Here is a 27,948-nt window from a genome sequence, read left to right as displayed (position 1 = left end):
TTTTAGTATAATATATGATTTGGATTGCTTGTATGAGTATGAGCCTCTCTCACAGTGCGATAGTCTTATATGATATAATACTTACTAAGTTTAAAAAATTATAAATATCACTCTACGATCCGTTTTGTATGAGACCGTCTCACGGTGAGACGACCTCAAAACAAGAAGCCCATAAGCTAAATATTTCTATTATTAGACTATTTAATCCAACAACTCGTCTTATATGAGACCATCTCACCATGAGACGAATCCATATTATGCCCCTTTTTTTTTTGATTATTTAAGATCACAACTCACAAGTAATTTTTAAGGTTATAAGTAATCATTCTAAGACTATAAAAAGTAATTATATTAAAATTATAAGTGATTACTTTAACGTTATAAGTGATCATTTTAAGACAAAAAATGTATATTGGGCAGCCAAACGAGACGGTCTCACCGTGAGACCGTCTCGTTTAGGATTTAGCGTTAATCCTGATGTGAATCATGTCTCATATAAAAATTTACTATCACTCTCTAATATATTAACACAAATTCTTGTGAGAAATATACTGGGTAGGATGATGATAATGATGAAATTCTTGTGAGATTGGGCCAGACTATTATATATTTTTTAAAATATTATAAGGAGGCATTAATATAAGTAGACATTTAAATATTAAAAATAGGCATTAAGAGTGGAGTAAGTAGACATTTAAATATTAAAAGTATGCATTAAAGATACGGTAAATAAACATAAGAATAATATAAATAAGCATTAAAAATATAGTAAGTATACATTAATCTGCATAAGAATAATGTAAATAAGCATTAAAAATATAGTAAGTATACATTAATCTTTAATGATCAATACGTTTCTTAAAAAAACATCTCTCAAAAAACTAATTATACTTAATTGTACATAAATCAAGCCAATAAACACATCCTTTGAAATCTAGGATTTGTTGACGAAAGTTTCTCAATTACTACAAATTTCATTCGCAGCAACGGAACGGAGAAGAAACCAGATTTCTTCGCTTTTTTCTCAGTTCGTTTCTTTCTATCTCTCTTCTACTTTGATCGGCGTAGTTTTCTCTCTTCGTGGCTTATCCATGACTATGATGACCCAGCCTGCTTTAGATGTATGTTTTCATCTTTTGGATTTCAGTTTTTGTGAATTTTCTCCTCTCTTCTTCCTTTCTTTTTTTTTTTCTCTTAAGTTTTGTCTTGAATTTGAATGTTTGATCTCCTAGTAAATTCGATTTTGAATTTTCTGCATTCTGTTTTGATGTGAATTTGATTTCAATCTTTAATACATAGGTGTATATATAATTTGAATTTTCGAGGTTTAAATGTTATTTGGGGTCTAGGGTTTAGTAAGATCAAGGGTTTCTGACGAGTTTTCATATTTCTGGCTTGCTTCAGGACGAGGAGGAGATGCTGGTGCCTCATTCTGATGTTGTCGTAGAAGGTCCTCAGCCTATGGAAGGTCTGTGCCCTTCCAATCGCTTTTTTTAATATTTTTTATTGCGATGGTTTTGTTAGTTTTTTTAGCTATTGGTATTTTTTTATTTGTATGCTCTACTCTTTTGTTGTTGAAGAACTTTTTGTTGATAATTACTTTTTATATGTCCGTCATACCTGTTATAGGGTATTCCACTTCATATTTGTCTTACTAATTCTATTATGATTATCCGATTTGCGTTTTCTGTCCTGGTCTCTGGTCCATCATCATTAATTGCTGATCACAATTTTGTTGGTGACTCCAAGAATTTATGATTTGTAGTAGCTATGTCAGTGTGATCCTTTTGGATGGTTGGTGGGATTATCTATTGAAATCAAACTGTAATTTTACCTTTTTAGTTTGTATGAGCATCTGTATTTTTCGGGTTCCATGTTCCTTTTTCTTTTGTGTTTGTCATATCACTTACCACATTACTTATATTATTTAGAAGTATTAGTGGAACCAATTTAGCTCTTAAAATTAATTATGAAGTTTATCTTGGAGTTAAAGACATAAACTACTGATAGTGGGAGGGGTGAATGGAATTGAGTGCTTATGAAGCACCTAGTATAGGCAATGCGGAGAATAACTTTATTTGGTAAGAGTTTAGGCATCTTTTGAATGGTTTTTGATCTTGTAAGTTGATTTTCATATTTTTGTTTTTTAGTTGCATCACAAGCAGATGCCAATAATGTGGCTGAGAATCAGGAGGGGGAGGAGCCTCCAACTTCTAAGTTTACATGGACGATTGATAACTTTACTAGGTTGAACATTAAGAAGCATTACTCGGATGCTTTTATCATTGGGGGTTATAAATGGTAATTTTTGATTTATCTACTTTAAAATAAAGTTTTCATTTTGTACTTTGTATATTATTAATTTTGTTTTTGTGTAATAGGCGGATCTTGATTTTTCCAAAAGGGAATAATGTGGAGTATCTCTCCATGTATCTTGATGTTGCGGATGCTAATAATCTACCATGTGGTTGGAATAGATTTGCTGCTTTTTGCTTGACAGTGGTTAATCAAGCTCATCATAAGTATTCCATAAGAAAAGGTAGTTGCTGCTAATATTTGTTAGTTTTTTCTTTTGCAAATGGTTGGTAGTTCATCCGCAATTATTGGCTTTTGTGTGAACTTGACATCCATTTTCTTGGGTTTACTCTTGTTGAGTTGTTAGACATGTATTGACACCTTGAATGAATACATGCTATGTATATTCAACTGTCCAGTCTAGCTTTACTCGTGTTGGTACATATCTAATGAATGTGAATACATGATTATATTCCATGAAAACTAATTGGTAATCATATAAAAATTTCACATACCTATGTATGTTGACCAATTGAAAATTTAAAGTATTAATTGTTGACATTGCTAATCTGTATGCAAAGCTCTCTTAGAATCTAATAAGTTAGGACTCTTTAATAGAAGTTGATAATCAATAAAATATGTGCTTAATTATCAACCTAGTTGGACAAGAAATTCGTTACAAACTTTGGAAACTTATAAAGGTTTTTTGTTGCAGTAGTTATATGAATTTTACATTTTAAGGACCATTTAGAAATTAAATGTAAACAATTTACACTATATCGGTCGAAATTGGAGCAGTGTTGGATGCCTCATGCACCTATTGTTATTTTGGTCTATTTTCATCATTTGAAAGTAGCTTATTGATAAACAATTTTAAGGATCATTTGCAGTTGAGCTTGTATGTTAAATTTTTCTTCTCTCCCTTCTTTCATGTGTTGTCTGGAGTTATTTTCTGTTCTCTTCTTTAATTTTAAGAAAGCTATGGATTGGTTAACTTTAAAATATTTTTTATAAATGCTCTTTTTATTTTGTAGAGACTCAACATCAATTCAACGGTAGAGAGAGTGATTGGGGCTTCACGTCTTTTATGCCTCTTGGCGAATTATATGATCCTTCTAGAGGATATCTTGTTAATGATACTTTGGTGATTGAAGCTGAGGTTGCGGTTCGCCGTGTAACGGATTATTGGGCGTATGACTCAAAAAAAGAGACAGGCTTTGTTGGACTCAAGAATCAGGGGGCGACTTGTTACATGAATTCTCTGCTCCAAACTTTATATCATATTCCTTACTTTAGAAAGGTTTCTTTATAAGTTTTTTCATCGTTTTCAGTTTTAATACATGAGGTTAGGGGTTTTGTTTTGTGTGAAAAATCAACATATAGTTCATTGGTTTTTGTGCATCAGTCTGTCTACCATATGCCAACTACCGAGAATGATAATCCTTCTGGCAGCATTCCTTTGGCTTTGCAAAGTTTGTTCTACAAGCTTCAATATAATGATACAAGTGTCTCGACAAAAGAATTGACCAAGTCTTTCGGATGGGACACATATGATTCCTTCATGCAACATGATGTACAGGAACTCAACAGAGTTCTGTGTGAGAAGCTTGAAGACAAGATGAAGGTAGCATTCAAGTGTTTTTTATTTAGACGATGATGTTGTTATGTAAACCATCAATTTTCTAACTAGGCAGATTTTGTATTTGGTTTATTTTATCAGGGAACTGTTGTGGAGGGAATGATACAACAATTATTTGAAGGGCATCATATGAACTATATTGAATGTGTTAATGTTAACTATAAATCTACTAGGAAGGAATCATTTTATGGTATTTTCGCATTCATATTCCTATTTTAAGGGCTTTCGTTATCATCTGTTTGATAGTAACAATATTTTTATTTTGAAATTTGCGGAGTTAGATCTTCAATTAGATGTCAAAGGCTGTCGAGATGTGTATGATTCTTTTGACAAGTATGTGGAAGTTGAGCGTCTTGAAGGAGATAATAAGTACCATGCTGAGGATCATGGTTTACAGGTATTTTGCCTCTCGTATAAGTATTTACCAAAATTTTTTAACTTGCTATCTTTTTTATGTCCTATTCCACCCATTGAACAACTTTTAACCCCTGAAGTGAATACTTATTTTGTTGCATGCATTTCATGCATTTACTATGAAAGTAATTTCTGACAAATATGGAGTTTTAGTGGGATGATGTTTGTGGAACAACAATTTAACAATAATGACATATGGTTTTTACTGAATTTATCTATTCTATTTCTACTTTTCTAGTCATTTTAGCAATTCTTATTTTGTTTTTTTTTTTTTTTTTTTGTGGAATTTGCTGTAATAATGCAACAACTCTAGGGAGAACATTGTTTTTTTTTTACACATTTTCTAATCTTTTCTCATTTTTCTCATAAGACAAAACAATTATCTTAAAAGATACAAAGAAGATATTTTTTATTTGAAGGTTGGTTAGAGAAAATGTATCCAACTATCATAAATATTGTACATAAGAGCTTGTGGTTGGTGGTCTATAAGAAAGTTTGCATATAAGTTGTGGAGTGTTGAGTAAGGGACCAAGATATTCTTAAGTACTATTACGATACGATTGGTTGTTGATACTAAATGGTAGTAATGAGAATGATTTGTAGTGTAAATTTTCATGAAATGTACCTTATAATTTTCGTGGTGAAGGAACTTTGATCATTAAAAGTGTTTTCTAGTAATTTTCCATTATCACATAATCCAACCTCTCCAAATGACAATACATTAAATTAAATTTTACGAAGAATTAATGCATCTAATACTGGTAAAATTAAGAGCAATGATGTCAATGTTTTTCTTTTCTTATTTAGTGAAGTTAATTTCTCTGAGAAAATCTATTAGCTAATAAATAGAAATAGGAAGGGAGGTTATTAATTAATTCCCAAGGCAATAATTTTCAAAATAATGGAGGTTGTCCTCGACCATGGAAGTTTTAACAATTGAAGTTCTCCATTTAACTATGTGTGATCTAACTTGTTTCAACTATTTTTGCCTTAATTTTTGGAAGATCTTTAATAATTTGTGCAAATTAAGATTTTTTGTGATTTGCTAATATCTTAAGCAATGCTTATTTTTTTGACTTCTAACAAAGAAGTATGAAAGATCAAATTAACAAGTAAAATAGACTATGAAACACACTAATATTATACTACCCCCATTTCTTTTCAAATGTCCCATTTGCTTTTTGCACGTTTGCCAATGCACTAATTTAAATCTTTAATATCTCTAATTGTGCATGATTAAAAATTATAAAAAATAGATATTAATATACTTTATGTTGAGATGAATCAATCAAAATTCCATTTGACTATGTTTTAATTTATAGATTAAGAATAAATTACAAATTAAGCACGGTTGATGAATAGTACTCAAAAAGAAAATGAGACGTTTGAAAAGAAATGGAGGGAGTATAATAAAGATAGTGAGCTTAAAAGTTATATTTACAACAATTAGGATTATGTCTTAGAGATGAGGAATTCTTTGCTTGGAAGTAAAAAAATGAGTTAACAAAAAGAGGCGTGTATAGTGAGGATTTAATGCATTTTAATGCTGATGAGAGTGGTGATTTTTGTGTTTAATCTTTTTTCAATATAGACACATCTTCCACTTGTATATAAAAGCATTATATAGTAAATATTTACGTAAGATCTATGTGGTATTATTTTCCTAATGTAATTTTACATGAAACTTTTGGAACATTTATTTCAATTGCTTTGCCTTCTTTAAATTACTATATTTTTTGGTCCATTCAGAAGTTATCTCTTGAAATTTTATGGATATATCTAATGGTTTTAGGATGCCAAGAAAGGTGTTCTATTCCTTGACTTCCCTCCCGTGCTTCAACTTCAACTCAAAAGGTTTGAATATGACTTTATGCGAGACACTATGGTAAAGGTAATTACAACTTGGTTGCTATATTTTCCTTTTTTTCTTATTTCTTTTGTTGCTTCTATGTCATAACCCATTGTTAGTGACAAATTTCCTTTTTTATTTATTTTGGTTAATGTAAACGACCATATTTTGGGATTCAGGTTTAGACATTGTTGTTATTGTTTATATGTTATATGACATCCTTTCTTCAATAAAATTGCCCGAGCTTTTTTATTTTTTGGTCTAAAGTATTTGACATGTCAAAGATATTAGAGTTTAAGTGAATGTTTCACAATGATTATTATTAGTTAGAAGATGTAAGATGGGGGTTTTAGCTTGTTGTATGCTTCAAAATTTCAATATAAGAGAAAATGTGCATGTGTTGTCTTTTTTTACTTATACGAGTGTATTGTGCCGTGCTACTTGCTATTCGTAATCAATCCTGATGTATATATATATATATATATATATATATATATATATATATATATATATATATATATATATATATATATATATATATATATATATATATATATATATATATATGTAAGATCAAATAAGAAGGATTTTAAAATGAGAAGGGTGAGAAGGATTTTTGTTTGATTTTGTTTTGTTACTATATATACAAAAAAGGATACTATGTTATAAATTAAGAATTTTTTAAAAATTATTTCATAGTTACCTTTCTGTGTAACATAGGTACTTTTACAATTATGTGTTTTTGGCTTAATCGTGACCATAGATTTTTTTATTTAAGTGAAATAAAGGGTGTAGAGTCATTCTTACCCTTCTCATTTTCGACCTCTTCTCATTGGATCCCTCTCATATATATATATCAAGTTCCAGTGAGAACCATGTTTATATGAAAACCGTGAGAACCAATCTACCTAATAAAATATATTACTTTTGGGCAAAAAAATGTTACATTTTTCAAATAAAAGTTTGTACTTTTTAGCAAAAAAGTGTTACTTTTAGAAAAAATATAAAAAAACTAATTTAAAGTAAAACGTTTTTTTCAAAAGTAACATGTAAAAAGTAACACCTTTTGATGAGTTTTGTTCAGAATTTTTTTTCTGAAAGTAACTTTTTTGAGGAAAAATAACATCTTTTTTTTTTAATTTTAAAAAGTAACTTTTTTTTGCCGAAAAGTAACATTTTTTTAATAGAAAGGTAACACTTATTTGTTAGATAGATTGGTTTTCACGGTTATCATATAAGAAAAGTTCTCACTTGAACTTCTTCATATATATATATATATATAAGAAGAAGTTCAAGTGAGAACCATCCTTATATGAGAACCGTGAGAACCAATCTGCCTAACAAAAAAACGTTTTTTTTTTACTCAAAAGGTGTTACTTTTAGGCAAAAAAGTATTTTTTTTTTGAAGAAAAAGATATACTTTTAGGCAAAAAAAATGTTACTTTAAGAAATTCTGAAAAAAACTCACAATAAGGTGTTACTTTTAACATAAAAAGGTGTTATTTTTCGAAAAATACTTGTTAATTTGTATTTATATTTTTTTTCTGAGAGTAACACTTTTTTGCTAAAAAGTACTAGATTTTTCAAAAACATAAGTAACATTCTTTTGTCTAAAAGTAACACCTTTTCTGTGGAAAAGTAACACATTTTTATCAGAGAGATTGGTTCTTACAGTTCTTATATAAGCTTGGTTCTTATTGGAACTTGACCATATATATATATGTTTTGGATCATGTGAAAACAATTTAAAGTAGTGAAAACTGAAAACAACTGTACATAAAGCTTAAATGGTGTACATATTGCGATGGCAATTTTGTAAATAATTGGTCATTTTCTAAAAATTGTACATATATTCTTAAAAGGTGTACATATTCTGATGGCATTTTTGTAAATTATATGAATTATTTTCTTCACAAAAATATATATACCATGTAAGATAGCATGTATTCCTTTTGGCACAATGTGTATATCTCAGTCTTATTTTCAGTTTTCACCACTTTAAAAGTTTTCACTTGATCCTACCATATGTGTGTGTATATATATATATATATATATATATATATATATATATATATATATATATATATATGTATGTATATATATATATATATATATATTATATGGTAGGATCAAGTGAAAACATTTAAAGTGGTGAAAATTGAAAATAGGTGTACATAAAGCTTAAATGGTTTACATATTTTGGATCACGTGAAAACCAATTAAAGTGGTGAAAATTGAAAATAGGTGTACATGAAGCTTAAATGGTTTACATATTCTGATGGCAATTCTGTAAATAATTAGATATTTTCTAAAAGGTGTACATAGATGTTTAAAAGGTGTACATATTCGGATGACATTTTTGTAAATTATATGAACTTTTCTTTCATAAAATCATATACACCATATAAGATAGTATGTACACCTTTTGCCACAATATGTACATCTTAGTATGGTTTTCAGTTTTCACCACTTTAACTGTTTTCACCTGATCCTGCCCCTATATATATATATATATGTATATTGGAGGAAGTTCAAGTGAAAATATCATTATCTGAGAACTGTGAGAACCAATCAACCAAATTCACCCCCATCTTCAACCTATTGGCTTAGGAGCTGTTTTCTATGGTTTAATTGGATTATATGGTCTCTAGTATGATATTGAAGAATGGAAATGCCAACATCAATGGCGGATTTGATAGTCAACCGTTTTGTTTAGTGTTCTCTTGAACCTAGCACTTGGGTTCTCATTTTAAGTTTCATCAAGGTTCCCTGATGACATTGAAAGTTGGGATGAAGATCTCAGTCTGATAATGGAAAATTGAGGCCAAATTGGTGTTTTCTATCGGACCCAAACAAGGTAATGAAAAACTCAAATTTTGCCTCTCACCTATTCAGTTGGCTTTATTGCCTAGCTTGAGTGGTTGGCTTGTTGCTAACAACTAAGTATTGAGGGTAGCCATGGCTATTCCTACCCTTTTAATTAACCCAGTATTAGCTGTTTCGGGTCTGGTGAGCATATTGGTTGAAAGTCGATGCTGGCCTCGCCTAATGTGGGCTAGTCATGGCACGCCTAAGGAACTGCAAAAGCAGTTGTGTCTTTGGAGGGTAGCAACTTTAGTAGCTATTCCTAACCCTCTCCCCAATTAGGGACAAAACCCCTAATACGAGTCTATCACTTTGGTGATGTGAATGGGTATTCATACCCATTTCAACTGAATGCTGCTGGTGAAATGCTGCGATTGTCTTTATGTAGCCTGTTGGAAATCAGGTTCTATGGGTTCGGTGTAGGTGTTGTTGTGTATTGAGGCTCATCATAACACATGAAGATCCTTGAGATCTACTGTTTTGTGGTTACAAGGAATGTTGGATGAAAATGTTATGCCTCTGTGTAAGGACCCTATGTTCCTGATGGTGATATGGAGCTTTTGACCATGAACCTTGTCTCAAGGTTATATCTGACAGTAAAGGATTCAATAGAGTCTTAGTCAAAGTACTGGTTTGCGATGAAAGACCTGACCAAGGCCTAGGAAGATGGTTATTATTGTTGCTACCTATGCAAAAGTAGATGATTGCTTGAGAATCAGTTGGGCAATTGTATTGGTCATTGCCTTGTTTTGTAGTGTTATGAACGACCTTGATGTCGCTTTTGTAATAGGTTTTTGTAATAGGATTGATATCAATTTGTATAGGCTTGATAGTAGCTATACTTTTTGAGGTGCCATTTCCATCTTAGCGGATGACGACGGGCTTGTTTTGGCCCTTTGGAGCTTCGGTTAGTTGTGGCGCTTATGTCTTTTGACCCTAAGATGTAAAGCTTCGTCTTTTTTCTGGCATTTTTTAAAATTTACTTTGCCAAAAAAAAAAACAATTTTTTTGTTCAAATGTAATTGAAAACAACTAAGATGATGAAAGTGTGCTAAAGGAATTCATATCTTGTTAAATGAGGTACAGGTTGGTTCTATGTTAAGGGATACACATGTTTTTTGAGTTTCGACTTTTAGAAGTATTTATGAAAGTGCTACTAGATATATTTACCCTCAGATTGAACAGGTACTCTCGATTTTAAAATTGCTGTTATTTAATACAATGCCCCTAAAATTTGTACCTCAATATCCATTTTCAGCTTTCACGAACTTAATTGGTTTTCAAGTGATCTTTTTATACTTTATTTTTTTATTTTTATAAGGAGAGACTTGGTTATGGATTGGTATTATTGGTACAAATTATGCTGTAGTAAATGGCTCTTTCATTTCAACCAAGAAAACTTACTCTTCTTTTTGAGCATCATCCATTAGTAGCTTGGAGGAAGTTCCTTAGTCATAATCATAATTCTCATAAAAGTCAATTCTTCCTTTGTCTCGATAGGCTTCTTAGTTCCTACTGTTGCTCTGTTGGGGTGTTTATTGTGATATTTATCTTGATGTGGTTTTGATTAGGAAAGTATGAGTCATTTGTTTCATGAGTGTTCATAATAGTGCAAAAATATGGTAACATCCCTAACAGTTGAGAAACTGATTTCAAGGCCGATACAGAGGCATTTGCCATCAATGTGGCCTATAGTTCGGTTGCGGTAAAAAAAACCTTTTCAATATGGTCGCTGTACGATGATGCGATCTTCTTTTTGCACTATGTTCATACCTCTGCACTTTGGATTCAATTTTTTCGTTAGTTAGGGTATCTAATGTTCTTCTCTTTATGCTCAGATTAGGCTTATGTTTAATTGGTCTAATCGTAAGGCTAATTGGAAATTTTTTATTCTTTTTTGGTATGAGCTTTTTTTCATGATTGATAAATGGAGGCATAAGAGATCTAGTAGGACAATCCTCTTTAGGGCTGCAATTCAGTCTTATAAGGCCATGATTGATTGGTTTGTTTGTTGGTCTTGCCTAGCTATGGTCTCTATTCTTGAGGGCTCATATTTCTTGGGCTGGTGGTTGTTATTTTCCTCTTGGACCACTTTGCTTTGTTTTGGTTCCTACTTCTTTTGATTTTTGTCTTGCTTCCTTTTGTTTGGGTATTGCTTTCTAGGGGTTTTTTTATTGTTTGCCACTAGTTGGGGGGGGGGGGGGGTCACACACATATATATCACTAGCACATGAAGGGTGCTTTATCAACCCTTTTTATAAGGGGGATACTTTGTTGTCCATACTGATACTTTGATAGGCTTTAGCTTTTCTGCTTTACTTTGCCTCAGTTGGTGGGATCTTTGAGTTTTGGGTCCTCTTTGTAGGGATATTTCCTTGTTCTTTTATACATTGCATTTAGTGCGCAAATATTTTATTCCTAGGCCTATCAATGTGATATATAACTGTTGTTTGGTGCTACTTTAAGCTGTAGAGCTGCAAAACTAGCAAAGGCATGATTGTAGTGACTCCAGAGTCCAGACAAGTACTGTGACCTATTGTGCTTTGGTGCTGGGCTATATTTATTGTGTGTCCATTTGTTTTAATATTGTGTTTCCTGGGGTGAGGGTTTTTGGTGTTTAAATACTGCTATGATTCATGTGTTTCCATAAGCTGGTGGTAAGTTAATCAAATGGTATTTTATTCATTTTTGGTTCATTTATTGCAGATCAATGATCGTTATGAGTTTCCTCTTCAGCTTGATCTTGATAGAGAAAATGGTAAATATCTTGCGCCTGGGGCAGATAGGAGTGTTCGAAACCTATATACACTTCACAGGTGTGTACGTTTGTTGTTATTACTTGACCTTTTTGGCCTTGCTTTCTTTGATTTTTGAAATTAACTTGTGAAAGTCACCAATACAGATATGAGTTTCCTCTTCAGCTTTCACACCATGGTGATTGTTTTTTTGATGTCCTTGCTTATTCTCTATATTGCTCTGCCTTATTTTTACAGTGTTTTGGTACATAGTGGTGGAGTTCATGGGGGACACTATTATGCGTTTATTAGGCCAACCCTTTCTGACCAGTGGTAAGCTTTATATCCAAGAGTGCCATTGTCAGAAAATTTTTAACTTGCTTTATCTTTTTTTTTTTTTTTTTATCGTGAGTGAAGTATTATCTTCAAACACTTTTGATTTGTTTGTGCAACTCCTTTTTCATGCTGATGTTTTTTCAATTGCATTATGTACTTTAAAATTTTTTAGATTGGACACAACTTTTTATAGAACTACATGTCCTCTATGTGTATTCTAAGTTGCCTATATTGCTTGTCATTGGCTATAATTTTATGGAAAGTTTCATCTGTGGTTTTGACTTGGACTTCTAGCCCAAAAATATCTTTCCAAAAACTCGCTTCCTTTCTCTCTTCCTTTTGCTGCTGTTTCATGTCCTTGCAACCCCCTGTTAATGACGTGCAAATCCTGTACACCAGGTGCTGTCCCTAGGTCTCCACTATCTGAGATGATTCGACATTGATAGAGTGTTAATATCTTAGTGCAAGGGGTTAGCACTTAGGTTTCTGGGTTATTTGTGGAAGCTTCTTAGTGCACGAGATGTAGCTCACGACCACTTTTTTAGGCTGATAGGGCATCAATATTGTATATTTAGTGTATAGGTTGAACATGGTTACCACTTACCAAGCTGTTAGTGGCTTTGCTATTGGTAACAAATTTTTTTTCTTGATTACTGGGTAGGTTGATGGAAGAAGAGGGTTAAGTGAGAATTGATCCTAGGACCTTGCATGAGGAAGAAGGTACTTGCTCCAACTGAGACAGGACCCGGTTTTCGTAACATATTCTAATTTTGCTTACTTCTTTCTAAGTATATGAGGGTGAGAAAAGGTTCCAAGAGTGAATGGTGAGTATTCTTATGGAGCTATTAGTTTGGATCAAGTTGAAGATCTTTCAAAAGAAGAGAAAACAGGGTGGAGGTCGAGTTTCATATTGCCTAGAATTAGTTGAGGAGAGTGTGGGGATTAGGTGTTCTTTTTAGGAGCAGACTATTTTTTTTATAAAGAAATTTTATTGACGGGAAACTGTCACTGGTTAAGGATGAGTAATCCCAAAAGAGATCAAGTAATAATCTGCATTAGAATCCTCCAATTACTCTTACAAAGATCATTTATATTAGCGTGCTCAAAAAGAGCATTTGCTTCTGCATATAGAGTCGCTAAGTACTTAGCTTTCTTCCAAATGATATCCAATGGTAATACCCGATCATTAAATTTGTCTATTCCTCTCCAACCACACAGTCTAAAGAATTGCATTGCATCATATCCAAAAAATTTAGAGCTCTTTCTTATTTTCGAAACCTCACAAATTAAATAATAGAAAATTCGCAATCCTCCTAGGAATAACCCAATCTCATTTATCTCTCCCCATAGAAGCTAGAATGCAAAAAGGGATGATCATTTTCCACTACCAGGCACATAAACATAACACATCGATGCGAGCTCAAAGCTTTGATAACCTTCTAATTTGGAGATTCTTCGTAGTATTGAGCTTCCCTAAAACCACCAATCACACAAAAAGCTCTTATCTTACAAGGAACTTTAGCTTTTCAAATTAATTTAGCCGATAAAAATGATTAATAGACGAAGGAAATGATACTAGGCATGAGTAAAAAGAAGCACAAGAGATGCCTTTAGAAATCTAGTAATGGACATAATTTTGAAGAAGTGAAAACATTTCAATAACCGACTGAAAGGTCTATTCCTAAAGGATGATGCCTAATGAAAAAAGGCCATGCAATTTGGTTATCAACATAAATCACAATTAGGAGCATCATGTGTTGTGGAGAGTTGATACAATCTCAAAAAAAAGAATTTGAAAGGTTGTACACCTATTTTAAACATCTACCCAAAATCTAATCAAATTATCCCGCCCCACTTTAAGTTGAATAAACGGCAAAAATTTTGGAATTTCCTGAAAAATTGATTTCCAAGGATACAAAAATGAAGAACTTTAATTAGTGCGCAAATCCCTTAGAGATGTAGGTGATCCGTGGATGCTTCCGATGACTCGATGCCAAAGACAATCATTTACTTACCAACTCATACCAAAGTTCTGCCTCCAAATCCCCCACTCCCAAACCTCTCGGTTGAATTGTCAACTTGACTATCTTTCAATTCACTAAATGATCCCTTTTCGTCAATTGCATAGCAGACTCTTAGTCGCTGGTTATTTGAGGTTTTGTAAGTTTGTAGCTCAAAGCTTTCTTGTACTTTTCGACAATGTTTTCCTTTTAGCTTATCTCCATGTCGTATAAATATGGTTCATTTTAATTTAACTTTTTTGTGTATTTAAATTAAATTTTTGGTAGAATTCAGAAAGTATGCTTGTTATTGTGCTTGAGTTGGGATCTGCCATTAGGTGCAAATATGTTTGTGACTGAGAATTGGGAAACCCGCTTATATAGGGTTTATACTAATAGCTGCTTAAGATTTGTAGTTGTAAATTTATTCAGGTTCAAATTTGATGATGAACGCGTAACTAAAGAGGATATGAAAAAGGCGTTAGAAGAGCAGTATGGTGGTGAAGAAGAGGTATGTATCGCTAAACAAAATGCCCTTTGGCGCTCCCCCCCCCAAAAAAAATCCTAGTACTTATCTCACTGATATAGTTGGAGAGCTGTGAAGTAGTATGGTGTAAGATGCCTTCTGAACTAATTTTGGTTTTAATTGCTTTGAATATGTTAACAGTTGCCACAGACAAATCCTGCCTTTAATAATGCCCCTTTCAAGTTTACAAAATATTCAAATGCCTATATGCTTGTGTATGTACGCGAAAGTGACAAGGACAAAGTAGTTTGTGATGTGGATGAGAAAGATATTGCAGAACATCTTAGGGTAACGTTTGTTGCTTTTTTCCCAAGTTTTTTGACGTGAGTTCAAGGTTTATGTTTGTGTGTTTTTTTTTGTCAACTGACACTGTGGATGCCTTTTTTTTACTTTAGATACGACTGAAGAAGGAACAGGAATTGAAGGAAGACAAAAGGAAGTACAAAGCTCAAGCACATCTTTATACTATCATAAAGGTTAGACTTATTTATTCTTATACCTGTGGTTAATTGTACCATAACTAATCTGTATTTTGTACACTGATTAATACTTTAGGTTGCACGAGATAATGATCTTGCAGTACAGATTGGAAGAGATATTTATTTTGATCTTGTGGATCATGATAAAGTGCGTAGTTTCCGTGTTCAGAAGCAGATGCTGTTCAATGCATTTAAGGTAGTGATTTGATCACAAATTATGAACTGTTGCAATTGCTTTAGCTGCTCTGGCTCTCTCTCTCTCTCTCTCTCTCTCTCTCTTATTTTGAACTATTTTGTTCATTTAATAATACTAGCACTATAACTAACTTATATTAGATCTTTAATATCTGTTCATTTTCAACTCTTTTTGTATGTGCATTATATGAAAAAATATCATTGAATTTGTACTGAAGTAGCCTCTGCTTGTCAAGGGTGGCTGCCTACCATATACAACTTTAAGAGCTATTTGATTGGGTGCAATCAAGAATGGAAAGAGAAGGAGAAATTTGCATTTTTATTTTTCTAATCTCTGATTTATTTGAGTATATACATACTATATGCTGGAATTTTAATAAATTATAAAAATATGTTAAAACAGGTAAAAATTCGAGTTTCGAGTTAAAAATCTTAGTTCAAGAAGCCAATCAAGGCGCAAAGGGTCCTTAGAGCCTAGGTGCAAAGCATGGGATGAAGGTGCGCCCCTTTAATATACGAGGGACACATTACTTTCATCTTTTCCTTTAAAAATTTGTAGTATAAAGACCAAAAGAATGGAGAGGGGATGTAATAGACCTAGACTCCACGTTTCTTTAGATAGACAAGAAGCTCCTCTAAGGCCCCTTTTTGTACATAACGTGGATTAGTAAAGAGAATACTGATCTAGAAATAAATTTTTTCCATAGCTTATTTGGGTGTAACTGTATTTGTACCGAATTATAATGCTTCAAACTACTAAGCCTCATGGACATTTTCATAAATACAACTTGGTTTGTGATGTTTACTTGGTATACTGGCCTTAACTGCATTTTTAAACCATGGTCTTTATTCTGTACCTAGCTAACCTTTCAAGACTCTTGTAGTTGTCATTTTCTTTTTGGCTATATTACCCTCTCTTGTAGTTCTGAACCATTTAGTTTTTAAGTATTCTTCTCTTTTGTGTAGCCAAAAATATTTTAAGTTCTTGACAGTAAAAACAATAAAGATCGAAATACTTGGATATTTCTGTTGTAGATTTAAATAGGATTTTCTTCCTTAGATAATCATGACGGGTATACTTGGATTTGAAGATAGAAAAGAACATAAGTGATTTGTACCGGTGCTGAACAATGTACTTGCTATGTTATGATTGTGGTGGGATTGATGCTCCCTCTTCTCTCTAGTGCTGAACAATGTTTTTTTTTTTTTTTAATTCTTTTTTTTAATTTGTGTGATTTGTTTGTGGTGCTAATCAATTTCAGTAGTGAAAATGTATAATTAGAATTCCTTTTGATTGTATATGTCATTTCATCAGGAGGATGTTGCTAAAGAATTTGGTATACCAGTTCAATTCCAACGATATTGGATATGGGCAAAGCGCCAGAATCATACTTATCGTCCTAATCGGCCTTTATCACCCAATGAAGAACTTCAAGCGGTGAGTAATATCAATAGGAGCATGACTTATGGTTGATTTAACTGATAATACTTGTGAAGTGTAAAAGGACTATGGATATGACATCATCTTTATTCCCAAGTGTGAGAAGACCCTTTGTGTGTGAAATTATTGTTTTAAGATTATTGAGTTTGTTTCTTTTTTATTTGAGCACTTAAAGACAGCACTCTGAACTGGCTCAGATAATAGGTTATTCTTTAATATTTTTACTTTCAAGAGTGATAATAAGCTATCCCATTCTGTTGATGTGATGTATTTGGGGGTTAGCCGGTGGAGGTGAATACTTTGTTTTAGTTTGTATTAAGCTGTCTGGTTTTCTGCTCGATTCTATTGGAAGAGGTGGTGTGCTCTTCATTCAACCTGGTTGTAGAATGTTAAATTAGCCTTTTCCTTTTTGCATTCTCTTTTAATTTCATCTCTGAGTATTTTGTCCTCCAGGGCTCAGGGTTTTATTTGGGACGAAATAAGTTGGAAGAAGCTTTCAAAGGGGTCTCTTCCCAATTGCTTCGAAGTTTTTAATTTTTGTTATCGTTGTCCTTAAACTTCATTGATTGATCAATGTTTATGTATGTTTCTGTCATTAGTATAATACATATATGGAGCTTGGTTTTTCCATATCTGGCCTTTTTAGTTGAACTCTAATTGATTCGATTCTGATTGATGCTCAGTTCGTAAGTTTTAGTGTCATGTTACAAAAGTCATGGTAAGTCATGGTGGGATGTACTTAAATTCGCATACTTAGCTGCTTAAAATTTTTGCAGGTAGGACAATTGAGGGAGGCATCAAATAAGGCACACAATGCTGAACTTAGGTTATTTCTGGAAGTAGAAATGGGGATGGTATGTTTTGACCTGCACATAACTATGCTAAAATTGGTGTATTAAATTGTTGTCTACTTAAAGATGAGCTTGTATATTTGATATTAGGATAGGTGATTAATGTTTTATCATGCGATGAATATGTTCTTTCATTATATGCTGGTTTCTTCAGGATCTTCACCCAATCGCTCCTCCGGATAAAACAAGAGAGGAAATTTTGCTCTTTTTTAAGCTTTATGATCCTGCAAAGGAAGAACTTCGGTATCCACTTTTCCTTCTCTTAGCCTTTTATCTTCCATCAGTTATATTTTTTGTCGTTCTACCTTCCAGCTCTTATATATTACTTTCTCATTGGCAGATATGTTGGTAGAATGTTTGTTAAGGGTTCTGGAAAACCAGCTGAAATTTTGACTAAACTCAATGTGATGGCTGGTTTTGCTCTTGATGAGGAGATTGAACTTTTTGAGGTTAGTTTCTGGAATTATTATGTTAAGTATGAATCTTTGTTGTACTCGCTATATCACTTTTGTACATGCATTTTATTAATACATATTTGTTGCATGGGCCTTTTGAAGACTAAGTTTTAATATTACTTTTTTGATGTACAGGAGATTAAGTTTGAACCAATTGTCATGTGTGAGCACCTTGATAAGCTAACAACATTTAGGGCAAGCCAGGTAATGTTGCCTCTTGCCACCTTTGGTCTGTATAGAGCATACTTAGTGCCACTACAACATTTTTCTGTTGTGAATTTCAGTTAGAAGATGGTGACATCATCTGCTTCCAGAAAATTCCTCCTGTTAATGGTGCAGATAAATGCCGTTATCCTGATGTACCGTCGTTCTTAGAGTATGTGCACAATCGTCAGGTATATCCAAACTTTTCCCGTACAAATTCAACTTTTCCTTAACAATTTTTAAGAAAATAAAACATTAGGTATAGTCATCAGTTGCAGAGCACGGTCATGGGATGGCTTTACAACAATTAATATTGAATACCGTTCTACTTCGATTTGCTTTTTTTTTTTTGAGGATGCATGAAAATTTATGTAAACTTATCGGAGGAGGAAAAAAAATTTGTGTTGTCATTTTTGTTGATGCTTGTGTGAATTTTTGCTTTTGCATTTTTTTGTTTAGATGAAAAATGGAGGGTTCTTGTCTCCTTGAACTCTGCTTCAATTTTCTAAGGTAGGCTCTAGGAAATTGCTTTTCTTAGTTTGGGCTTGAAGTTGACAAGATACAGAAGGTGCATTGTTTGTGCTTTATTTGCTTTTGGTTTTTCTTTTGGGTGAAAACAAATTTCAATTATAAGTCATTGTACTAGTAAGCACGCAGATAGTTTTCTTTGAAAGAGAGAGAGAGAGAAAGAATTGGAAAAAAGATTTTAAAAATGGGAAAAATAAGGATTTGTAGCTATCTGAACTCACTTAACGATCGGCCCACCACCATAACTATGTTCCTCTTTCAGGCTTTCAGCTAGTCTCTTGAGGGACCGGTCTCTTTAAGAGACGTATCTCAAGCCCAATCCATTAAAGATTAATACGTATTTACTGTATTCGTAATGCCTACTTACATTATCCTTAATGCTTACTTACCGTATCCTTAATGCCTACTTTCAATATCTTAAATGTCTACATACATCATTCTTAATGCTACTTACAATATTTTAAAAAATATATAATGAGAACGTCTTTCACAAGAATTTGTGTTCCTCTTTTTATTTTATTTTATGTCATCTCTTCTTGTCTTTCTTGAGGAAACTTCATTTCCTTCTTTCTTTTAATATCTCCTCTTTCAAGTTTCCTCCTCTGCAATTCTTAGTTGACTTCTTTTTGCTTGTTTTTCCTTTACACATTGTATGGATGGATAGAATTGGAGGGAAAGGAAGGGGAGAGATTTGGAAGGATGAAGTATTCCTTTTTTGGGTAACAAAAAGGGAAAAAAGGATTTTGGAGGGGAGGGGTTTGGAGGGAAAACGTAGACAACTTTTGTTAAGGATACAATCTCTTCTAAAGTGGAAAGATTTGGTGGGAAAACACTCATTTTCCTTTCTTTTCCTTTTCCTTCTAAACAAACATGGTGCACTCTCCTTACCCCTCCCCTTCCTTTCCCCTTCTCTTTTTTAATTTGCTATTTAAATATAGTGTTAATTTCTCTCGTCTTTTGATTTTTCTCTTTGATTTTTTTTACTTTCTTCTTGATTTTTCATTTTTCATTCTATTATTTAGGATTATTTTCTCATCTCTTTGATAACATTTAGTTTGAATGCATTGGAGTCCATGTTTAGGTGTACTTATTTTGTGGCTTGAGGCAGTTTCTTTTTTTGTGTCTTGGAAGGGCAGAGTATAAGATGTTATGGTGTACATATAGAAACAATATTTGAAAAGTCAAATGTTACTTTTAGATTATGACCTTTATTAGAAAATATATTTTATCTCTAATGTATAAATCAGAAAATATATCAATATTATTGGTTAAAATTATATATTTTACATAAAGATAAGATGAAATATATCAATATTATTGGTTAAAAAATAGAATACTCTTCCTTCTTCGTTGAAGGATATATGTTCTCTCCCTCCACTATATCTTTTTTTGGATCTTTCTTAAGAATTACAAACAAAAATTTTTTCATGTATTAATTGGAAATATTTGATTTGGTTACATTTTAACTATTAATTTTCTTTCATCAATTTACTCAAAAAAACAACTTTGTTAAAGTGGAATAGGAAAAGACTTAACACTCAAGTGTTTCTGTTTCTCAATACTCAATTTTAAAATTCAAGCTAAACGATCTGAAAATTATTTCTCAAGGAACAGGTTCTGCAGTTACTTTTGAAAAGCAGAAACTTGGCAAAACATAGCCTAAATGTGTAATGCTTTTAAATTATATGGTACCTGTGGTTGAATTGAAATGTGTGAATTTTGTACAAACTTTTATGTTACTTGTTTAGCAGTTTACTTGTTTAGCGTTTTAATTCTTGTTTAGCATTTTAATTATTTTTTATGGATCCATTTTGATCATCTATATCCTTGACTTTACTTTCCTACTGTTTACTATTGTGAATTAACTCCCTTAATTAAAATCGACACCCCTATCGTAACTTGTGAGAAATGATCATTTTCTACTGTTGCATATTTAGTTTGCAACATGATCTCCTTTAAGTAGTCCTGTAGGTATTTTGAAGTGTCTTTACACTAGATCTTCTCACTAGAATTGTTTCTTTTTCTTTTAGTGGTGTCACTTTCCTGTAATATATAAGTAACTTATACTTTATGAAACATTGTAAGTGGAATGTAAAGTTCCTAAATTTTTCATTTGAATCTAATCATTTAGTGTTTGAACTTCTCAGGTTGTCCATTTTCGTTCTCTGGAGAGACCTAAGGAGGATGATTTCTGCCTAGAGTTGTGAGTTTGTCTTATCTGAGCAATATGCATATATCTTCGTATGTTTCATTATTTTACCTAACCTTTTTTTGCTATGTGATTAAGGTCAAAAGTAAATACATATGATGACGTTGTTGAAAGAGTTGCTCAGCAACTTGGTCTGGATGATCCTTCAAAGATTAGGCTGACATCTCATAATAGCTACTCTCAGCAACCCAGACCCCAGCCTATTAAATACAGAGGAGTAGATCATTTGGCTGACATGCTGATTAGTCACAATCAGGTAACTGTCAGACATGATGTTAAGATTTGTCTCCAACTTATAGCACTCCCATAGCTATCTTAGGACATTAGTGGATTTATAGACATGGGCATGCATGAAGTAAAATACTTTTACAGAGTGTCTTATAGGCTATATCATTCTATTCAAATCAATGCCTCCAGTTTAGCCATTGTTGATGCAGTTTTGACTTGTTTTCTGGTTGTCAACTTCCTGCAAGTCTCATTCCTAACTTAATATGCTATTATATTGTTTGAATTTCATCGTTTTTATCTTATTGGCTCAACATGCTGTCTATATTGCTCGGGTATGGGATGGATTGAGCAAAGCATTATCGTCTCACTTTTGGGCATTTTCTTGAATATATGATATTTGTCTTTTAACTATATGGAAATTAACGTGTGATGCTTGGCATCACTTCTTTTTTAGTGATAGTTTCTCACCTAAATATGTTTTGGCTCATGTTGTCGATCCTTGAGAGTAAGGTTTTGGAGTTGTTCATCGGGTTCAATGTTACTATTTATGAAAAAAGAAAACAAAAACAATAAACTTTAATTTTGTGCTTTAGAAACGTAGGAAAGGTATGTAAAATTTTATTTTACAAAAATAAAATGAGTAAAAAATGCAAGAAAAGAAAATGACTAGAAAAATAAGGAATAAAATAAAAGAAGGGCTTTGGTACTATATATGGTTTTGGGCTTGAAAAAACATTTGGGGAATGTAGGTTCTATTTGGGCTTTGGTACTATATATGGTTTTGGTACTTTGTAAATTTTCTTTTTCTTAAAATATTTGGCCTTTTGAATTTGTTTTATTTTGTATTTATTTAATATTTAATTTGATCTCTATGAGGTTCTATTTGACATTATTTATGATAGATTTGGGGTCTAGAGTCATAAAGGAAAAGCGCACTCCAAGTGCGCCTAGGCGCAATGCGCACAGGGGCGATCCGAACCGCATGCATATCATGAGATGCGCTTCACGCTCTTGGTGCTTTTTGTCCGCAATAATCGCAAAACTTGCCCCAAAACTCAATCAATTGCAAGAAATTACTTACATGTGTACCAAAATTCAATAATCCCAAAGCTTTGATACCCTATTTGAATTTGGTTAAAAATGAAAAAGTGATTAAAGACATTTATAGCATACATTGCGAATGGGCGGCGAGTTGGTGGTGTTCTCTCTTCAATCTTCTTTCCTTCATTTTTGAGATTTGCTTCTCTTTCTATAGTTTTTTTCTACTTTTTACTTGCATTTTGAAAATTGGTACTATTTTTTTTTTTAAAAAAAACAAACATAAATTTCAAAATAAATGTGCGCCTCGTCCGCGAAAAGCCCTAGCCTTTGCCTTGTGTTTTACGCCTAGACTTAGGGATCATTACCACCTTGATTCTAAAAATTCAAATCATTTGTGAAATTGTTATGTGACAGTTCTGTGTTGGAAAATTAGGTTTAGTTCTTTGCAAAGCACAATACAGTAATACCGTGGTGTGCTCTCTCTCTTTTGCTCAACACCACAAAATCTGCTGCCGTTAAATTAGGGAGGCAATGGGAACCTAGAAAGACAGGAAATATAGGGGTTTGTGAGATTATTGAAGTGGATGGAATTCAAAAGTAAGGGCAGAGATGGAAAATAAGGGACCACATGCCAGAAACAAGGAATGAAGCAGTTTTTGTTGGAATGGATCAAAAAGGAAACCGGCAACACTACCAAAGCCTTAATCTCAAAAAGGAAACAGTGGATTTCAGAATGGAGAAAGTTTAGTTTTTGGAGCCTTTAAACCATGTTAGGAGTGTAGGGTTGGCAAAAGACTGAATCATCCCCATAGTACAAAAGTGCAGTAACGATCGTGGTAACAGAACGGTGATGCAATATCAAGAGTTTGCCTAAATATCGGTCAAAAGTATGAGATATCCTTTGATATGAACCAACAGTTTTTTTACACCTTTTCTACGTGGGAAATATCAGTCTGTTTTTTTTAAAAAGGCATTACAATGCGGGCAATGCAGCCTTATTTTTGCACTATGATTCTTCCTCCCTCTCTTTTTCGGGATATCACTTATATAAGTAGATGTTACCAGTGATTGGGGCAGCACGGGTGAGTTTGGATATAGATGATCAGTAATAAGTCGCGCATATAGGAGGAATGAGTAGTCAAGATTTTCTATGTGCGTCCCTGAAAATTTAACAATTGATATTGCTCTCATGTTCAGTTCTCACAAGTCGCATCTTCTGCATATTGTAAATTTCTTAAATAAAGATGTTCTCGATACTTACACCTGTTATGGAATTTGTCAGGTATACTTATTATCTTTGACGTATTCTGTTTTTTTTCCCTTCTCATTATGTGTTCAGGCCTCTGATGTCTTGCATTATGAAGTTCTTGACATTCCTTTACCGGAGTTGCAAGGACTGAAAAATCTTAAAGTAACTTTTCATGATGCAACAAAGGATGAGGTATGTATGAATGTCATATCTTTCATACATCTATCATTATCATATATTATTTTGAAATTGTTTCTAATTCAAACTTCATTTGTTAAAGGTTGTCATTCACAATGTTAGATTGCCGAAGCAAAGTACCGTTGGAGATGTACTTGATGAGCTGAAGACAAAGGTCAGTCTCTTGTCTCTATTGATGTATATTCTTTTTCCCCAAAGTTTCATCTCTTTTAGTGATTTGGCTTACTTTTTCCAAGAATTTCTGTCATAATGTGCAATTTGAGTGAAAGGGATTTCAAAGAGGCAATGCGGAGTGGAAGGTTTTAATAAGTCATGCAACAATAATGGCATAGTATCAAAAGTATTTCTTGTTGGATTATTATGTCAGGTACAAAATAGTGAAATCAATTTGTATGACATTCCATTACCCATATGCTATGGTTGTTTGTATCAAGTGGTGAAAGTGGTAATGAAAATTAATGCAATATGACTAGGGGAATTAATTGACGAGGTTAATGATCGTGCTTATCTTACTTCGTCCAGTATCACTTGGGCAGGTAGTAAAAGGTAGTTTGGAAAATTATAAAGAAAACATATGTTTGATTATAAGATGAGCTTCACTACAATGACATGACGCATTTCATGAGAACTAACACTATAACTAATTCTCATTACCACCATTTAATGCCAACAATCATACAAACCGTGAGTGACAATGACATTAATTTTTAAAATACATTTTTTTGATCTTAAACATTTAACCAATGGCATTAGGGTATTGGAATGCCGGAATGTTAATATCCTAAGTATGTTGCAATGAATAAGCAATACTGGCAAATGAAAAGAGTGGAGAAAACAAATTATCTCAAAATACTTATTAGTCCTTTGCATGCACTATTGCGTCATAGTTAGCATTTTAATATATTTAAGATCTTTCAGTAATTTTCTTTTGTGTGTGCTTGTGTTCCAAATTTGCTTCTTTCTTAAGCTTGCCAAAATTAGCCTTTAGTGGCAGTAAGAAATTGTAGTTGTTTTGTCAAGAGCTCTTAGATGACTCACTTTGCACATAAACTCCAACATTGTCGTCATTTTACTTTCAATGGTAGGACGCTAAACAATTTTAAGTTTTATTTTTGTGAAACAGGTGGAACTTTCACATCCTGACGCAGAGCTGAGATTACTTGAAGTTTTTCACCATAAAATCTACAAGGTGCTTTTGCTATTGATTCCATCGTCTTTTTTAGAAAGAGTGTATAAATATATTGTACATATATTGCATGGATATCAAATGGATATCAAGGCATACGATACTAATATTCTGCTTTATGGATGCAGATATTTCCAACTAATGAAAATATTGAAAGTATAAATGACCAGTACTGGACAGTGCGTGCAGAGGAGGCAAGTGCATTCATGTTGAAAAATTGAAATTGTTCTTATCTTCTGCCATGAATGTCTATATCAAGCCCCATTTCACTTGTCACACTTGTGTGGGTTTTTTCTGGTGCAGTTTGATATCGTTTTATATTTGTTTCAGATTCCTGAAGAAGAAAAGAACTTGCAAACCAATGATCGTTTGATTCATGTCTACCATTTTACCAAGGACACTGCACAGAATCAGATGGTATGAAATTTTATAATTTTGAAAGAGAGTTTGTCAGCAACTGAGCATATTTTTATATAGGGTTTGTTCATTATTACTGTGACATCAATAATCATTTTTTAAAATTAGAAATGCAATATTGCAAGTTGGAAAACAGAGTAGTTTCAAATTTTCTGTTGGCAGCTCTAAAAGTAACACAGTGGGAATATGAAGGTTGGCTTGTGACCATTGAAGTCGAAAAAGACCGTTTCGCACGTGTTTGTATCTGGGTGCATGCTTTGACAAACTACCAGCATGCTATCAAAAACTAAATTAGGAGCTAGTTCTACATGTGAAAAATTAGCTAGGATGCTCTAATATGGTATAGGAATCTCTTCTTTAAGAATTTAATGAAGAAAAGGCATGTTATTGTCTAAAAAACACAAGAGGATTTAATTTATTCTGACTAACTAATAAAAGAAAAATGACTGATTGTGAGTTTCCCGCTTACCCTTTTGACTTATAAATTGATATTTAGAAAAGAAACAGTAATGCTGAATTGTGTGTTTAGGTGGTAACGTAATTTGTTTTGTGATTATACTGAATAGTGATCATGCATTCTTTTGTTTCAGCAACCGCAGAACTTTGGGGAACCCTTTTTATTAGTTATTCATGAAGGGGAGACACTAGCTGAAATTAAAATGAGATTACAAAAAAAGTTGCGTGTTCCTGATGAAGAATTTTCCAAGGTATAGTTGCATGATCATCTCCCTCATTGGCTATTCTTAATCTTTTTTTGTTACTGCATTTAATGCACTTTATGGTCTTTTGGATGAATATTCTAAATCTCATCTGCAGTGGAAGTTTGCATTTTGGTCACTAAACCGGCCAGAGTATCTGCAGGACACAGACATTGTATCCAGTCGTTTTCAGGTTTGATTTTTTGATCTATGATGTCAGTTTTACGAAGGTTCTTTTAGAGCTTGGCACATTGATTGACATTAAAGTTCTCGTTAAACATTCTGCTTCACCAATTTAACTTGCTATATCGACTTGTTGGATATTTTTTTTACCAAAGAGCTATTTTTGAAGTACCTTTGCAACACGTTTTTTAGTCCACCTCATGATAATAATATTTACTTTTGTAGATTTAGTAATTAAACATTGTATGTTCCTATATTACCTTAAATAATCCCTTACAAGACTTGAACAAACTATGTACAACAATAACAATGTTAAAAACTTTAGTCCAAAAGATAAGGTTACCTATGTTGACCATTGTAGTTTGTTGACTCAATTTTGTATAAATGAACTCAACTCAACATTGGCCAATTATTTAGGGATGGGGGTGTTTTCAATATGTAAGTTACCCAATCATAAAGATAAACTACTCTGGATACAATGTGTCTTAGTCTCATTGGATAATTTGGCATGCACCAAATTTTGCATCAAGGCCATCAAGGCACAGTACTGCCTTCTTGTTACAAAAGAGCTTGCTTTGACCCCAGTGTCACATGATTCATAAATTGTATAAAAAGCGAATTATGGTTGTTTTATGCTATTTTGAACCATTTTGAATGAATGCGAATTCAAAAGGCTAACGAACTAGTGAATCATATTTCACTGCTCGACCCTTATAAAAGTCACTATTATAGTTAAGTGTTGCAAGTTGAAGCAAAATGGAGGTGTTATTGGTAATATTTTTCCTGAATTGGAGGTGTACATATATAGACTTGGAGGCTGAATGATATAATTGTATTTGCTCCAAAATTTCTGAAGTTTTTTCTTTTTTTTTTCCCTAATTGACTACTAAAAGAGGAGAGATGTTTATGGTGCCTGGGAGCAGTACCTGGGTTTGGAGCATACTGATACCTCTCCGAAAAGGGCTTACATAGCCAATCAGGTAAAATAAACTTGTGGCTAATCGGGCTGTACTCAATTGAAGGTTTGGCCAATCTTTTGACAGGAATATATATATGTATATATTTATGTCTCTTTGCAGAACCGTCATGCATATGAGAAGCCAGTAAAAATTTACAACTGATGTACTGAGCTAGCCTTCAAACTCGCAACTTCATAAAATGTCTTTCACCATGAAATATGAATCTGCAAGCAGGATAGGCTTACGCATCTGGCCCTACTCTGAAGACATGCATTCAGCGGGTTTTTATGTGGTTGATATTTGCTTCAAGCAGGGAAGGAATGTGGGTAGACTGTTCCATTGGTGCATAAGAGCTTGTTTGAGCTTTTGTGATTATTCTCAATCTTCTGGATGAAGACAGTAGTTTCTCCTAAAGGCCGCAATTTTTACCATATTGAGTCCTATGTAAGTTAGAAGTACATAAGATTTTTGGACAAAGCTTGTAAAGTGATCAATGATTTTAGGATATTGTTCTCTCTTTTTTTGGTTTTTCTTTTTTACCTCACACCTCTTGGGTTAGTGCCATAAGCTAATGGGTGGTTGGTTGAATTCAAGGGCTGATGAGGCCTTTTTCTCAGGGATCATGTAAAGAGAACAGTAATTGCCAAATGTAGTTTAAATTGATTACATATGCAAATGCAATGAAGTGCAGTGTTTCTTCTACCAAATGTTATATTGCAAATTTGCGAATCTAAGCATGTAGTAGTAGATTTGTACTCGGGTACATAG

The 27,948-nt window shown here is 33.0% G+C and overlaps 1 protein-coding gene across 2 annotated transcripts; it reads left to right on the top strand.

Annotated features, from left to right (window-relative positions):
* The first annotated feature begins 927 nt into the window (after positions 1–927).
* Positions 928–27,882, top strand: LOC130804467 (ubiquitin C-terminal hydrolase 12-like). Of its 2 annotated transcripts, XM_057668906.1 has the most exons (32): positions 928–1,121; positions 1,405–1,468; positions 2,151–2,301; positions 2,382–2,539; positions 3,330–3,595; positions 3,701–3,919; positions 4,016–4,124; positions 4,216–4,331; positions 6,141–6,239; positions 11,769–11,878; positions 12,056–12,130; positions 14,566–14,644; positions 14,801–14,947; positions 15,055–15,135; positions 15,215–15,334; positions 16,649–16,771; positions 17,551–17,628; positions 17,780–17,868; positions 17,966–18,074; positions 18,216–18,284; positions 18,365–18,475; positions 20,960–21,015; positions 21,100–21,277; positions 23,630–23,731; positions 23,820–23,891; positions 24,861–24,926; positions 25,052–25,117; positions 25,254–25,340; positions 25,931–26,047; positions 26,157–26,231; positions 27,115–27,201; positions 27,301–27,882. In XM_057668906.1, exons 1-32 carry the CDS (start codon positions 1,092–1,094, stop codon positions 27,340–27,342), a joined length of 3,351 nt encoding a protein of 1,116 aa, XP_057524889.1. In that variant the 5' UTR covers positions 928–1,091; the 3' UTR covers positions 27,343–27,882. The 2 variants fall into 2 exon arrangements, 1 of the variants encoding a protein (XP_057524889.1); XR_009040020.1 differs by lacking the exons at positions 25,254–25,340; positions 25,931–26,047; positions 26,157–26,231; positions 27,115–27,201; positions 27,301–27,882 and adding an exon at positions 24,007–24,104.
* Positions 27,883–27,948: the final 66 nt, after the last annotated feature.

The sequence above is a fragment of the Amaranthus tricolor genome, chromosome 17 (genome assembly GCF_026212465.1).
Source record: "Amaranthus tricolor cultivar Red isolate AtriRed21 chromosome 17, ASM2621246v1, whole genome shotgun sequence".
NCBI lineage: Eukaryota > Viridiplantae > Streptophyta > Magnoliopsida > Caryophyllales > Amaranthaceae > Amaranthus > Amaranthus tricolor.
The sequence above is the reverse complement of the archived record's forward strand: the minus strand, read 5'-3'. Positions and strand labels throughout refer to the sequence as shown.

What these genes read in the sequence shown, in the direction of transcription:
- LOC130804467 (XM_057668906.1), top strand. Translation starts at nt 1,092, where the DNA reads ATGACTATGATGACCCAGCCTGCTTTAGAT. An exon ending in TAAGTATTCCATAAGAAAAG is followed by an intron (nt 2,540 to 3,329) that starts GTAGTTGCTGCT and finishes TTTATTTTGTAG; the next exon opens with AGACTCAACATCAATTCAAC. An exon ending in GGACAGTGCGTGCAGAGGAG is followed by an intron (nt 25,118 to 25,253) that starts GCAAGTGCATTC and finishes TATTTGTTTCAG; the next exon opens with ATTCCTGAAGAAGAAAAGAA.